General features: G+C 31.7%; 2 protein-coding genes across 2 annotated transcripts; both read right to left on the bottom strand.

Annotated features, from left to right (window-relative positions):
- Positions 1 to 380: 380 nt before the first annotated feature.
- Positions 381 to 3848, bottom strand: LOC113191199 (beta-defensin 110-like). Its single transcript, XM_026400871.1, has 2 exons — positions 3839 to 3848; positions 381 to 514 (listed from the first exon to the last, which is right to left on the bottom strand). Exons 1-2 carry the CDS (start codon positions 3846 to 3848, stop codon positions 381 to 383), a joined length of 144 nt encoding a protein of 47 aa, XP_026256656.1.
- A 3677-nt stretch (positions 3849 to 7525) lies between these two features.
- LOC113191200 (beta-defensin 110) lies at positions 7526 to 12410 on the bottom strand. The gene is made up of 2 exons (XM_026400872.1): positions 12356 to 12410; positions 7526 to 7674 (listed from the first exon to the last, which is right to left on the bottom strand). The coding sequence occupies exons 1-2, from the start codon at positions 12408 to 12410 to the stop codon at positions 7526 to 7528; spliced, it is 204 nt and encodes a 67-aa protein (XP_026256657.1).
- Positions 12411 to 14929: the final 2519 nt, after the last annotated feature.

Here is a 14929-nt window from a genome sequence, read left to right as displayed (position 1 = left end):
GAAAGGGAGTAAAGAAACTCATATAAGTAATTTCAGAGTCTGGGTGATAAAGAGGTGATATCAAGATTATGAACTTAGTTGATTTTCTGTGATATCAAGATTATGAATGTAGTTGATTTCCTGTTTGATTAATGTCGCTTTGTCTGAAATACAAAACCCCCAATGAACAGACTAAACTTTTTTAGTACACACACACACACACACACACACACACACACACACACACATATATATATATATATATATATGTATGTTTTGGAATTTAAACGTGCATATTTCCATGAAAATTTGAAGATATTTTCTTTTTACCAAGTCTGAATTAAATAAGATACATCTCTGTTCCAGATTTGATGCTCAATAGTACTTCTGTTTTCCAGAGTTTATATGCAGCACTGATTTCTCCATCTAATGCAGTATCCGTAATCATACTCATCATCATCACAAAATGGTTTACATATTCCTCTCACTTTTTGGCATCTCTCAATTCTATACTTTGGTGGAAGTCCACTTCTTCCTGCAATTAAGAATCATATCTAAAGTTATCAATCCGTTATTCATAGGAGGATCATCTAACTAAGGAGATAGTAAATCTGTTCCAGTCATGGAGTCATGAGTGTGTTAATATGGAGAGAAAGAAACTTCAAGTTGTGTTGTGGCACAGTTTGTTGTGTGAGAAGTGACGCCGGTAGAAACATTCCACTTGCACAAATAGGTTTAGAAACTTGTCTTGCAGCTCACATCAATACTGGACTTCAGCTAGCTCCTAGGGATTCTTGACACCTTATTTTCTATTACCTGTTCAGTTCATTAAAGTTAGATGTACTTTACTATGCTTTCATTAAAATAATGGTTATATTTTTAATGACATGTAATTTTCCCTTTAATATTTTATGAATTTTTAAACCTATTTTCATTGTATTTCCACAGTATCATTTGTCCAATGCTTTGTTCTCCATTCCAGATCTTACTTTTAAGTGAAACTTTCTTTCATTCTACTAGAGCAAATATATCAATCTTTTTCACTGGTTGACACTAACTCTTAATGAACAGTGTAATATGATTGGGTACTTAGTTATATGTATTTTCTAAAGCATTTATTATGCTATTTATGTTCTTGCAGACAAAATATAAAATATAATTATGTTTTCTTCTCAATCTTAACCTCTAAATCAGTGCATTACAACAATTGGAGTCTAGTGGTCACACTAATACTTCTAGAGATCCTAGGAAAACTATTTTCTATATATAGAAAGAAACAAAGTTTTGATGTACATTACATATATATAAAAAAAGAAACCCCACATTAGTGTTCTAATTTATTATTATTATTATTATTATTATTATTATTATTATTATTTATCTAAGAGAATGAAAAGAAAGATGTCCTGAGATTCTAAAATCACTACTTTGGATTCATATATTCAACTATATTAAAGGAGAAAGATTTTGTTACTTTCGGGTTTTATTATCTTAAGGATTTAATCATGATGCAATTATGTCTTTATATTCTTTTTCCAAATTCATGAATATTTTTAATTATCTTGGGTCCATCATTCTACCTATCTGCATGACATAATATAATTATAACATACATATTAAAACACATATATAATATAATTATGTAGCATAATTATATAGGTAACATAATTATCACAAAAATATTTTAAATATTAAATATTATACTAGTGTCAGGAAAACTAATGTCATTAACATTTGGAGAATAAGTTAAATCAAAATTAGACTTAAAACTTTGGATTGGGTAGAGGGGAGTGAGAGGAGAGGAAGGGTGTGGAGGTGGGAAGGACAGTAGATAAGACAGACACCATTACCCTATATACATGTATGATTACACTGCTGGTGTGACTCTGCACCATGTCCAGCCAGATGAATGAGAAGATGTGCTCCATTTGTGTATAATGTGTCAAAATGCATTCTTCTGTCATGTATAATTATTTAGAACAAATAAAAAATACAACCTGATCTAAACTGAACAAAGTAAATTGTTCATAAAAAATAGACTTAAATTATCTACTTTCTACTCATAAAACCTAATTATCTACCTATAAACAAATTGAAATTTAGAAAGGTGTTTCATTTCAACTCAGTATGACAGGCATTTGTTTGAGTACCTACTATTCTCTAGGCATTAGGTTAAAAGGTGGACAGAAACTAGAGAAGATTTTTAATGTGCTACTTTATTGTCCTGGAAGATGTTGGTAAAGAGCAGAAAGAAGTGAAAGTAGAGAGACTGTCAAGAGAGCTTTGTACATGAATATATGTATTTCCTTAGGGTATAGGAAGCCAATGCATAGAGTCCCTGACCACTGACAAATTTTGATGAAATGTAACCTCTTTTCAGAACCATATTTGATATAATTTAGAGATGAAAATTATATATATTTGCATTTCACTTAAAAATAGGGATACATTTAACTAACCAACATTTCTGACCATTATTTCTTATTGATTACCCAAATCTATGGTAATTTTTCAGACATATTAAATTTAGAAAAGAGAATAATAACATTATAATACTCATTAGTAATAGTAAAGTATACTAATGTTGTTGTTAACATTATTTGAAGGACTAGATATTGTGAAGAAGTCTCCAGAACCACACAATTTGAAAACAAAAGTCATGCATTGCAAATTTTGTTGTATTAATTATTTATTCACAAATTATATATCATTGTAGAATCAAAGTTTTGTAACAAGTTTTGAATTAAAATAATATATTTTAGTACTGTTATGAAAACTGGTTGTATAATACATATGAAAGCAATGTTTGAACTATATGCTTCTAAGTAAATGTCATCCACATTTGAGTGTTTGAGATGATATATGCCACAAAGAAATAAAAATAAGTGACTATCTGGAGGAAGGACACATATCATCTTTTTCACCCACTTATACTTCTATATATTTTGTGCATCACTGGAAAAATGAGGCCAATTATAACAAGTTTTTATGAAAGACCTAATGCTAATATGGGACCTTTATCAAGGAAGTTGATATTCCAGAAAGATTTCTGGAAGTCTTTGCAAATGTAAGGTACCATAAATATGGTAGAAAAATACTGAGTACCACAATCTTTTACAAACTCAGCATTCTTACACATAGGGACAATCTTATGGCTAATGAATGTTATAAGTTCAGTAGCTCCCAAACACTGGATTCAGTGTTAGGTTTCCCAAGTTCTTTGGGGAATTAGAGGTTTCTTCATACTCCCAGGACAAATGCCTGACTCAGATATCTCCACTTCCTAAAAATAAATTTTCTGCAGAAGATTTCCACTCCAACCTCACGATGCTCCTTGATAATAGAGAAGCAAAGTTGAGAACAAGAGGTATTTTCAGAAGCTGTCTGCTTTTGGTGGATACAAGTTGTGATCAAGGCAGGAATAAAACCATGGTCAGTTTGAAGTTTGAAAGGACATTATCTTTCAAAATCTAATAGTCCTTTGTAGATATTCTATTTATTAATTATGCTCTTTTGAGAAAATTATTTAGCCCATGGGATTTGGGTTCCTTCATTAAATAGAAGTTTCTGTGAAATTTCAAAAGTTATAGTGAGGTATAATTGGTAAAGATATAACAAGACACAAAAAATGCAGGAAGGAGATGAAGGTACAGGAAATATGACTGTTGTAAACAACACCAATAATCTATTCAGCCTTCTACTCTTTTATATGATTATATTACATTCTCTTCTCTCCTCACAATTCTATAATATCCTTACCCATCTTGACTCAGAGCTAATGATCTTGCTTCCTACCTTGATGATCCAGTGGAAGATCCTAAGGCACTTCCTATAGATTTCTGCCACCCAATTTACATACCTGTCGGCATCTGCGTATGAGCATCCTCCCTTCCTTCGTGTTAGTGAAGATAGATTCTCCACAGCCTAATGAAAAACTTATGCTTTAATTTGTACAGAAGCTGCAACTCCCTCTTGTGAACTCAAAAGATTATTAGATTCAACTAAGCCAGATTACTGATTTTCTAACTCTCTTTCCCACTTGTAAAATCTAACAAATATCTGATTCATATGCAAAATTGAAAAACTATTCCAACATTAATTTGTTCCATCTGTTATTCTTCCCATCTTAGTCAATGTCAAGATTCAATCTTTCCAAATGCTCAGGTAAGAAATCTTGAATTTAGATTGTCCTCTCTGTCTCACAAAGTTCCACCTCTCATGTACTCAGGCTAACTCTATCTTTAACACATGCACAATACAACCACCCCTAATTATTCTTATTTGTATTACCTTGGACTGAGCTACCACCACTTATTACTTGTATTATTTAAATAACCTCCTAACTCATGTAAGCACTTTAAAGATGTCTTTTTAAAACAAAATTAAAATAATATTTATCCTCTGGCTAAATCCATAATTACTCTCAGCATAAAAATTAAGGTCCTTTCTAATTTCCAAAATTCTGTGGAAAGCAGTCAATATACTTCCTCTGTCATTTCCTCTTCTAGGAAATATACCCCAGCACTTTTTACATCTCAGGCATAGCTCCCAAATTTCAGAATAGCTCCCATGACCACTGCTTTCAACCTTTTGCTCAAATTCTACTTCTCAATATTTCCCCATAAAAATTTTTCTTTTAAACTTATTTCAGCCCACCAGCATTTTGAGTTCTTGTCACACTGTTCTGATTTCTTTCCTATAACAGGTATCACCTTTTAATGTACTTTTAATGTACATCAGTTTGTTTATCCATCATACTGTTTATATTTGTCTCTATCCACTATAATATGAGCTCCACAAATATGAGGAATATTGTTTGGTATGTTTGTTGATGTGTACCAATCTTTACTGCACTCTTTCTGATATGTAATAAATGCTCAAGTAATGTTTATTGAATGCATAAATAAATCAGTGAAGATATGTTGAAGGCAGTGTTTATGTATTTGTGTGTGTATGTATGTATTATGAAATGACTTTGAACATTTTGGAGAATATTCTATATCTTATTCAATTTTTATCTCAATGAAATTGAATATTACCGAAATTTCAGTTTGTGATCAGTCAAACCAGTTCCTTAGGTAAAAAACATCATTTTCATGAGTGATGTATACAGGTTCACATTCTCCTTTTAGTTTCTAATGTATCTTTTGTTTGTTTGTTTTGTTTTGTTTTTCTTGAGCTGAAGGCAGAGGATGCTGGCTTGAGTGTTCACTAGACTACACAAGGAAACAGCTCAGTGGTGGAGAGAGTTTTGGCCTCTCTCTGGTAAGCACTGAAGAATGAGGGCATGTATACTGAATTGGCACTGCCTCGTGGTATGTGTATAGGTGTCTCCAGTATTTACTAGAACAGTTCTCTTCAACTTCTTGGTAGAACCTACCAAGTTCTTATTTTCCCTATGTGAATAAAATATTAAGTCTTGCACTTCTTGGAAGTCTTGGGATAATGATGGCTCAGTCTCTACTTGGGTAAGATAACTAATAATCAAACTCTCATTTCAAATAGGTAATTGTAACTGACCACCTTCTTGACATAGGCTGATTCTTACAATATGTCATCTCTAGCATAAGTATAATAATATACTGAAATTCTCAGTAGATAATTATTCTTATAAGACACAAATTTTTTTTTCAGATATCTGACAATGTTACTGATTATTGTTTCCATTTTAATTTTAATTTCTGTGAGAACAATAGCTTTGCTGAGTAAATCAATCGTCCTCAATCAGGTGTGAATTTTGTGCCCCCCAAAAGATATTTGGCAAGGTAGACATTTCTTTTTATTTTCACAATAAAGGGAAGTGGTGTGACTGGCATCTAAGTGGGCATAGGCTAGGGATGCTGGACAATATCCTGCTGCTAAACAGACAGTGCACCAGATGGCTGCTAGAACAGAATTGTACAGACCAAAATACCAATGCATATAGGATTGAACAACCCTTTCATAAGTAAATATTATAAAAGTACTTTTGAAAATATTTATATTGCAAGAGAACACATTGAATAATCTATTACAAGAATTAAAATATGTGAAATATACATACAGCTCTAATTGTTTCATAACGTTTCTAATTGTTTCATACAGCATTGTTTCATAATGTAAATCTTACGGTCATTAAAAGAAAACACTAAAAATAAGTTCCTTATGTGATGTGTGTGTGTGTGTGTGTGTGTGTGTGTGCGTGTTTACTTGTATAGGTAAAGCTTATTTCCACATGCATATCACTTTATATCTAATGTTTACTATGAACATATTTAGATCTAATATCTGCATTTGGAGAATAGAAGGAATTCATAGACATGTTATAATAAAAATATGAATATTTTTTATTTATTATTTTTTTCTGAGTCCAAGTCTATACCACATGTATGTATTCAAAAAATTTCCTCTTTAATTTTCCAAAATAATGTTCAACTTTATTTTGGGGGAAAGGGATTCATCTGTGGAATTTTTTATTGCTTTGTTCTTGAATTGTTATGCTTTTTAAGAATTTTGAGTTAATATAGATGACTATAAGCTAAGCTCATAAAAGAAGGTATTAGGTGCTGGGTTTGTGGCTCAGTGATAGAGCTCTTGTCTAGCATGCGAGAGGCATTGGGTTCAATTCTCATCACTGCATATAAATAAATGAATAAAATAAAGGTTCGTCAATATCTAAAAAAATTTTTTTAAAAAACTAAAAGAAGATATTAGCATTTTTTTTTTTTTTGGAAAAAAAGTACATGGCACTGAGTCCAGCAGGAAAAACTACTGTGGGTCTTCAGGGGCAGTAGGAAAGAAACTGGGGCAGAGTGAATTTGGAAAGTGAAGGTTACTGCTCCTTGCTTTGTTCTGTATCTCCTCAGACAGAATTATTTCTTAGGAATGAAGATCTGAATTAAATTATTAGCCAAAGTTTCTGAGTTCCTAATCTAAATGTTTATTTATGTACATTTCTTCTCCTTTCTGAAATTTTTCTCTTCCTTTCCTTCTCCAATTTCTCTACTAAATAATAAAAGTAGAAATCAGTGCTTGTTTTGATCTTTCTCTGTTCTTTTATTCTTACAATCTAGTGATATTCTCCCTTTAGCCCTGTGTCTCTCACCAGAAAGAACTCCCTCTCCAAGTCTAGTCTCCAAATCCCAGTGGGTTTCTATTTTTTAATGAGGTAATTGATAGAGTAGTATATTAAAATGATAGCACATTTCTATTGGAAGCTTGCATCTCAAAAAATATACTTCCCCACTTCCTTGACCTTTGGCCTAGGGTTTTCCACAATTTTACTTAAGCTAACTATTAGAGGGCACATAAATATTTGAGTAGTTGTTGAGGGACACCCACAAAATAAATTTTGCTTACTTCTGGTACCAAGAAATGAAGAGAAAAAAAATGTAGTGTAAAGGCACCAGATATGTTTGTGATAGAGTCCTTCTGAATAGTTCAATATTAAAATTTATTTAATTCCTTGTGTTTTATAGAGACACAGAGGCCTTGAAAGATGTTATGAAAAGACTTAGTAACACTGGTTCTCTCTTCTTGGAGCAGTGTCTCTTTTCTTCTGTCATTCTTAACTATGTATGCAGCAACGTGTTCCAGGTCTTATGCAGAAAGCAATCCTAATTTCAGTCTCAAGGCATTGATTTTTACATCGACCATTACTCCTTTTGCACTCTCTCCTCAAATCCAAACTACCATACTCAGGATATCTCTTTCTGGCTGTAAGAAGGAAAGAATGACTGGAATTAGCAAGCTAGCTATGAAATATCCATTTTTTTAAAAGTAGACAGTCCCAGAAGAAAAAAATCACAGAGTGAAAATTTTCACCTGCTGGGGAAAATTTAAGTGAGTTTACTCTCCCTTTGTGCAAGGAACATCCTAGAAGTCAGAAAATGTCTTGGATTCAAGCTGAGTGTTCTGACTGTTGCCTTACAAGTGACTGGACAGAAACTCAAGTACAGTCCCCAAAGTCAAGTATAAAAACTTGATCATAACTTATCATCTGTCAGGATTTGTCTCTGCACTCATCCTAATGCATTTATGTGGTCCTTTTCCTGCTCTCTCAAACATTATCTAACTGGCATATCATGCTTTGTGAATTCTACCTCTAGCAATTTTGGCTACAGGTTGATTTCACTTTTCAAAAATATTGAGAGAGAGGCAATTCTTTTTTTTTTTTGTAGGTGGGTACTGGGGACTGAACTCAGGGGCACTTGGCCACTAAGCCACATCCCCAGCTTTATTTTGTATTTTATTTAGAGACAGGGCCTCACTGAGTTTCTTAGCGCCTCTGCATTGCTGAGGCTGGCTTTGAACTTGTGATTCTCCTGTCACCCTCCCAAGCCACTGGGATTACAGGTGTGTACCACCATACCTGGGCCTTAGAGATTGGCAATTCTAAGAGATTCATCTACATTCTCATAACACTCCTGTATATTTTGGGGTTTATTTTCTTGAAGAAGTAATCTAACCTAGACTTATACCTAAGGATAGCTGTGATAAACAAACAAACAAAAAAAATGGGAGTAACTGGATGACATAGCCATAATTGGTCATTACATTATTTCTAAAATTATCATTGCATTCTTACCTTTTTCTTACTTCACCAAACTGTTTCTGAAATTGAAGTGATTTAAAAATGATTTCTCCCGATCATGGTTTATATTGCTACAATTTTTTATTACAAATGAACTCACTATGGACAGGAGACCAAATTCAGCTGGCTTCCTGTTCTCGTAAATGATTTGATTGACAATCACTTATTAATATATTATTGTACAACTACTTTTGCATTACACTGATACAGTTAAGATAAAACCTAAAATTCATAAAACCTAGAATATTTATTATGCACTTTATTTCTAGCACAATGTCTGCTAACCCCTGGTTCTCTCCTCACATTCTTCTCCTCATCAATTATGAAAAATTAGTGAGGAATTTGTTGGTGAAGTCCTGAGTATATTCTGATGATACTGGAAAATATGTCCTATAGATTGATCCTTTTTATATGAAGAGAAGCAAAACTACAACTAGTGTCTTGTAAATATGTTCTATGTACTCTCTATCTATAGATAGTGTATGCACATATGGGGTATATATATATATATATATATATATATATATATATATGCATTTGTGTATATACCTAGTGCTGTTTGTGTGTTTGTGTTTTTGTGTGTGTGTGTGTGTGTGTGTGTGTGAAATGCAAGATACCTTTCTTGTGGTTGTACATGAGGTGGAGTTCCACTGGTCGTGTATTCATATATGAACATAGGAAAGGTATGTCTTATTCATTCTGTCTTTCTTATTCCCATTTTCCCTTCTCTCCCTTCATCCCTCTTTGTCTAATCCAAAGATAAACACACACTCTATACCAGGCTCTAAGGCAGTGTTTCTCACTGTAAGAAACATTGACCTTTTGAGTTGGAGAATTCTTTGTCCTGGGGGGCTGTCCTGTAATTGCAGGGTATTTAGCAGCATCCTTGTCTTTTACCCAGCAGATGCCAGTAATACCAGTTGTGACAATCTGAAAGGCCTCCAGACATTTCCTAATGTCTCCTTGGATGCAAAATCACTCCTCACTGAGAGACATTGATCCAGCGATACTGTGAAAAGCCAAATGAATAAATACTGACTTTGTCTACAAACATAGGGCTCAAATACCACATTTTCTCTAGTTCTGCTGTGGATTTAAAGAAAGTAATTTCACTCTCTGTTTCTCATACAACTTCATATGTATCATTCACAAGTAACTGATAACATTTTATAACATTCTAATGTGTCAGAATTTATTTAAATATTATATGAAGTACCACTTAATATATAATCCGGAATGGGGTGAACTGTTTTAACCTACAATTTCTTTTTATTTTTATTCACCTGCTTCCCATTATTTAGGTTAGCAATAACCTCATTGGCATTGCGGGGTGGGAATCATGTCTTTTTTTCAGTGCAAAAATATACTATCTCATATTCACAGTGCATGAGAGTCAAAGTGCATTACAGATTCAAAGAGAAGTGGGCATTGACAATAACACATTTTTCAATTTGCAGATAAAGTGAAAGAAACATGACAGTGGCACAATATTCTAGTTCTAGACTTTCTGTGCATGAATAAGATAAATTACTTAAATGGAAATTTCATTGCTTTAAAAATTTAAGGACTTCTATCTAGTTATCTTTTCAAAGAATTTTGTAGGTTTTTACTTGTCTGACTGTTCTTACACCTCAGTGTTGGATGGGAATTTTCACCATCTACAAGACTGAGGGTGAAATGTAAAACTAACTGAGGTGCTTTGACAGGGTTCATCCATAGATTTGTTTTTACTCAGTTTAGTTCAATTGTCATGTGTTGGTGAGCTACAAGGTGAAAGGATCCTAACAGCTTTATTAAGGTTTTTAGTTTCTATAATCCGTGTCATGCCTCTTCTAATCTTTAGCTTGGTGATTTCTTTTTTTTCCCCATATAAAAGTTACCATTTAATGTCATACAGCCAGTAAATAAATTTAATTATAGAATATTTAAAACAATAAGCAATGAAAATATAAATCATGTGATAAGAAGTAACAAAACATGTAATAAAAATATATTAGTTATTCTACATTTAAGTGGCTAATTTTTCTTTTTAAGTGCAGCTCAGATTTTAATAGACTTGCTTTTATTTATATGAAGTAATTATTGACATTAAAACATGGATTGATTCTGAAAATTTTGAATTCTTCATTAAATATTACTTATGATTTTCCTGAATAAAATATGAGATGCATAGCAAACTAAATTATATAATTTTTACCACAGCTTGTAATTAGCATTTCAAAATAAAATAAATATGAGTGCCTGTTATGATATTATACTTGGAGATTTTTGTATGAGTAATAGTAGGAATTATATAAAAGTTTGGTCAATGTATAACCAAAATAAATAGTAACTTTATTTTGAAAGTAAATTGCACTAAAATATATTAACAATGATGTTTGAATCTATGTCATTTTAATGTCTCCTAAGTGGGTTATAATTATCTCAATCTGCAGTGCATGTGATTTTTATGTTTGTTAAATAAAGGCATAAATAATTTAAATTATTATTAAGAGTATAATAATAGAGTATAATAATAGCATAATATAGAGAAAAGTAACAAAAAATTAAAATGCTTTCTATAGTGATCTATTAACATTAGGTATTATTAAAACAGAAGAAGAAAGTATTAATTATATGTTGAAAGCTATGTGAATCTATCAAATGAATTTTGTCTCTAAATAAAGCTGGAAAAATCCAGACTAATAACTAATAAAAATTGTGACACAAAATATATGCTATATTTTGGTGACAATTTTCAAACAATTTTCAATAATTTCTGGAAATAGAAAAAGGAAGTTATTTTGTTAACTAAATTAACTATGTTATTCAAATTTCCTTGATGTTTGGTCTCTGTATAGAATTTTTTCTACTTGCATTCTTTAAATAATAATTTGTCAGTTTTTTAATCTGTGAAATCTTAGATGGTCATGTTGGATTTTTTGATATGAGAGAATGTACATTTATCACTTTGCTGTCTAATATGATTTCTGTTGGACTTGAAAAGTTCACTTAAATTCTAAAAAGGGCTATTGTCTTAGAGTGAGTAAATGGGTTCTGAAAGCATTGTCACCACCACAAACAGGTTAGACTTGAGATGATCCTTCCACCTCAAGCTTTCTAACAGGAAGTGAGTAGAAACAATGATTTCTCTATCTCCAAGACTTACTTCATTTCTGGGCTATCAATGCTGTACATTAATTCAGAAAAAGAGAAGGTTGATCTAGTGTGAAGGAATAGTTTGGGGCGGGGGGAATTCTCACCAAAAATATATATCTTGAGCACAAAGTATTCCTCAACATTCCTGCAAATTGTAGCATCGGTTAAAGAGAAAGAAAAGGTAAATAGATCAAACACTAAACTATTTACCCCCTTATCAGCTGATTATATTATATAACAATAATATTTTCCACTGAGAATTAACATCTATCAAGTTTAATTTATAGTGAAATGTTACAGGATGAAAGTGAGGGGAGTGCTGCAATGATCATAATTTTTTTTAGTTTGAAAATCATTTTGCATTTACAAGTAAGGTTCAAAGGCGATAGGCCAGCTTCTCCTTATATCTCACTAACCATGGTAACATTCATCAAAACTAAGAAAGTATAATTGATACAATACTGTTAAAAAAACATTTTATTCATGTTGCACTGGTTTTCTCACTACTGTTTTTTTTTCTGTCTTAAAGTTTGCTCTCAAATACTGTATTAAATTTAACGTAGCAGTCTTTTAAGCCCTACATTAAAATCGAGCTTTTAACATGAAACAATTGGTGTCTCCTGAAATTCATTAGTCTAAGTAAGCCCACAAATGTTTGCATATTACCTGGTAAAATTGTGACACAAAAGAGCAGAATTAAGAAAAAGAGATGAATCTTCATGGTAGAGACTTTCTTAGGAAGAAAGTATCAACAGATCTTTTTTTCAAGTCAGCTGTTTTAAAATAAGCAAACACAATACCCCTTTATTTATAGAGTCTCCTGGGAAGGGTTTTAACTACTGAGGCTTATCAAAAGCAAGAACATTTGTATGCCTGGCTGAATAGTTCCATATTCAAAGAATGTGGTCACAAAAGTGTATCCTTAAAGTTTCTTCATAAAAATAAAACCTGAGTTACATTAAATAGACACAATATTTTAGGGATTTTACAGAAATGTTAAAAGAATCTGACCCTTAAATAGATGGCATATGTAGTATTAAATATTTTAATGTTCCTAAAGTTGTTGAATGTCTGAATCATAGAATTTTAGAGCTAGAAGTTTTCATTAAGATCACTTTTGTTTCACAAATAAAAATCATGAGAATCAGGATGGTTAACTGATTTATTTCAATTATATAATATGCATTTTTAAAAGCATAACATGATCTGGAAATAATAGATTCACTAATGAATCTGGGAAGTATTCTATACACCAGATTTGTTATTATGATTTATGAGTTTCTTGTAATAAGCCATTCAAACTCAAAATTCCAAGTCAAGCATTTCTAATATTATAACTTTTTATGGAAGTGACAGTGATCTCTAATTCAGTTTTCATACCTGTAATTTTGATTATATAACATACATTAACAAGAGCTGGCAGCTTGTGCCATTAAATAGAAACTCATGCTGTAAAGAGAAAGCAATCAATTCTCTCTATGGCATTTCTAAGACAGTGACTCTTAAACAATAACTGCATTATAATCCTCTGAAGGGCTTGATAAATCCAGATTTCAGGGCATCTCCTGCCTTGATTTAATAGGTCTGGAACAGAGGCCAACCATTTTCATTTCTAATAATTTCTGGAATGCTAATAATAGTACTTAAAGGGGCCTTATATCCCTCTAGGTAATATGACTCATTCATTGTATAAAATACAAGAAAGTGTTGGAGATTTACAGAATATGTGTCATGGATAAATAAAGAATTGGAAGCTGTTTAGAGGTTTTAATTAAATTCATTTATGATACAGATGAGGAAAGTAAAATCAAGAAAAATAAACTTACCTGACAATGGTTATACTTTACAACAAATGCTTATATTATAAAATACAAATGGAGAAGTTTGAATTAAATCATGTGTGGAAAGTGATTTAACTATGATAACTATCTGGGAAAGAAAACAAATGAAAATTCAGCAACAGCTGATAAAAGAAAGACCACTTCAATATACATTATGTATATCATGTAATGTTTATTCACACATATATTATGAAGCAGTAAAATTCAGAATTGTTAGTGATTTCTAAGTTATCCTATGGTAGTCACAGTCCATTCAGAATACTAAAAATGAAGTTCTAAAGTTTTTGGCAAATATTTTTAAAAGGTAAATAAATCTCTAACACTGAAACCATTTATTCCTTGCCAGTTGATTATGTTAAAAGGATAGATGAAGAAATCCGATTATCCCACAACCATTAACCAAAGGGAACTGGAAGGACTACAATAATATCACACATAATAAACTTTTAGACAAAAGTGATTGCCAAAGACAAGGCATTATTTAATGATTAAACAACCAATCCATCAGAAAGGTACAGTAAAACATTTGTTTAGCTAAGAAACTCAAAATACATAAAGCAAAAAATTAAAAAACTGAAGTCAGAAATACACAACAAGTATAATAATAGTTGGAGAACTTCATATCCCACTTTTGATAACATATTCAACTAGGCAGGTCAGTAAAGAAACAGAAACAATTAATAACACTATAAACTAACCAGACCTGTAGACATCTGTAAAGCATTCTACCCATCAAATGTGAAATATTAATTCTTAAGTGAGTATGAAAATTTCTCCAAGGTAGCCAGATATCAGGTAACAAAACAAGTATAAAATATTTTAAAAACTGAAATTATGTGAAGTGTTTTCTCTGACTATATCAGAAATCAACAATAGGATAATATTAGAAAAATTCACAAATGTGAAAATTAAATAATGGTTCAAAAGTGAAACAAAGGTAAAACATAATATACTTAAGATGAATGATAAGAAAATCACAATAGACCAAAACTTTTGAAATATAGTTCATGTAGATGGAAGAGGAAGCAGCCTCAGGTAGCCAAAATGATTTTTAAAATGAAAAATGAATTTGTAGGATTCGTACTTCTTACTTTCAAAATGTATTACCAAGTCACAGAGATCAAGTGGTGCCCAGTGGCATAGGACAGATACAAAAGAGCAATGGAATAGAATTTATAGACCAGAAATAAACCCATAAGTCATGTAAATTGATAGTTATAAGAATGCCAAAATATTTCTCTGGTGGAAGATTAGTTCTGCAAGACAGAGTGAGGAGATAAGTGGATAGCTATATGAAGAAGAATGAATTTTGATTCTGACCTCAAACTATATACAAGAATTAGCTCAGTGAAAAACACATAATTCAAATTAAAACTACACCAATGATTTTGAAAAAACT

This window comes from Urocitellus parryii, chromosome 8, assembly GCF_045843805.1.
Source record: "Urocitellus parryii isolate mUroPar1 chromosome 8, mUroPar1.hap1, whole genome shotgun sequence".
NCBI classification, from domain to species: Eukaryota; Metazoa; Chordata; class Mammalia; order Rodentia; family Sciuridae; genus Urocitellus; species Urocitellus parryii.
Note: the sequence above shows the minus strand (reverse complement) of the source record. Positions and strands in the feature narration are given on the sequence as shown.

Bases quoted from the DNA above. Each gene is read 5' to 3' on its own strand.
- LOC113191200 (XM_026400872.1), bottom strand. From the start codon at position 12,410: ATGAAGATTCATCTCTTTTTCTTAATTCTGCTCTTTTGTGTCACAATT. The intron at 7,675-12,355 runs GTAATATGCAAA...TCCTTCTTACAG, and splicing joins TTGTGTCACAATTTTACCAG to CCAGAAAGAGATATCCTGAG.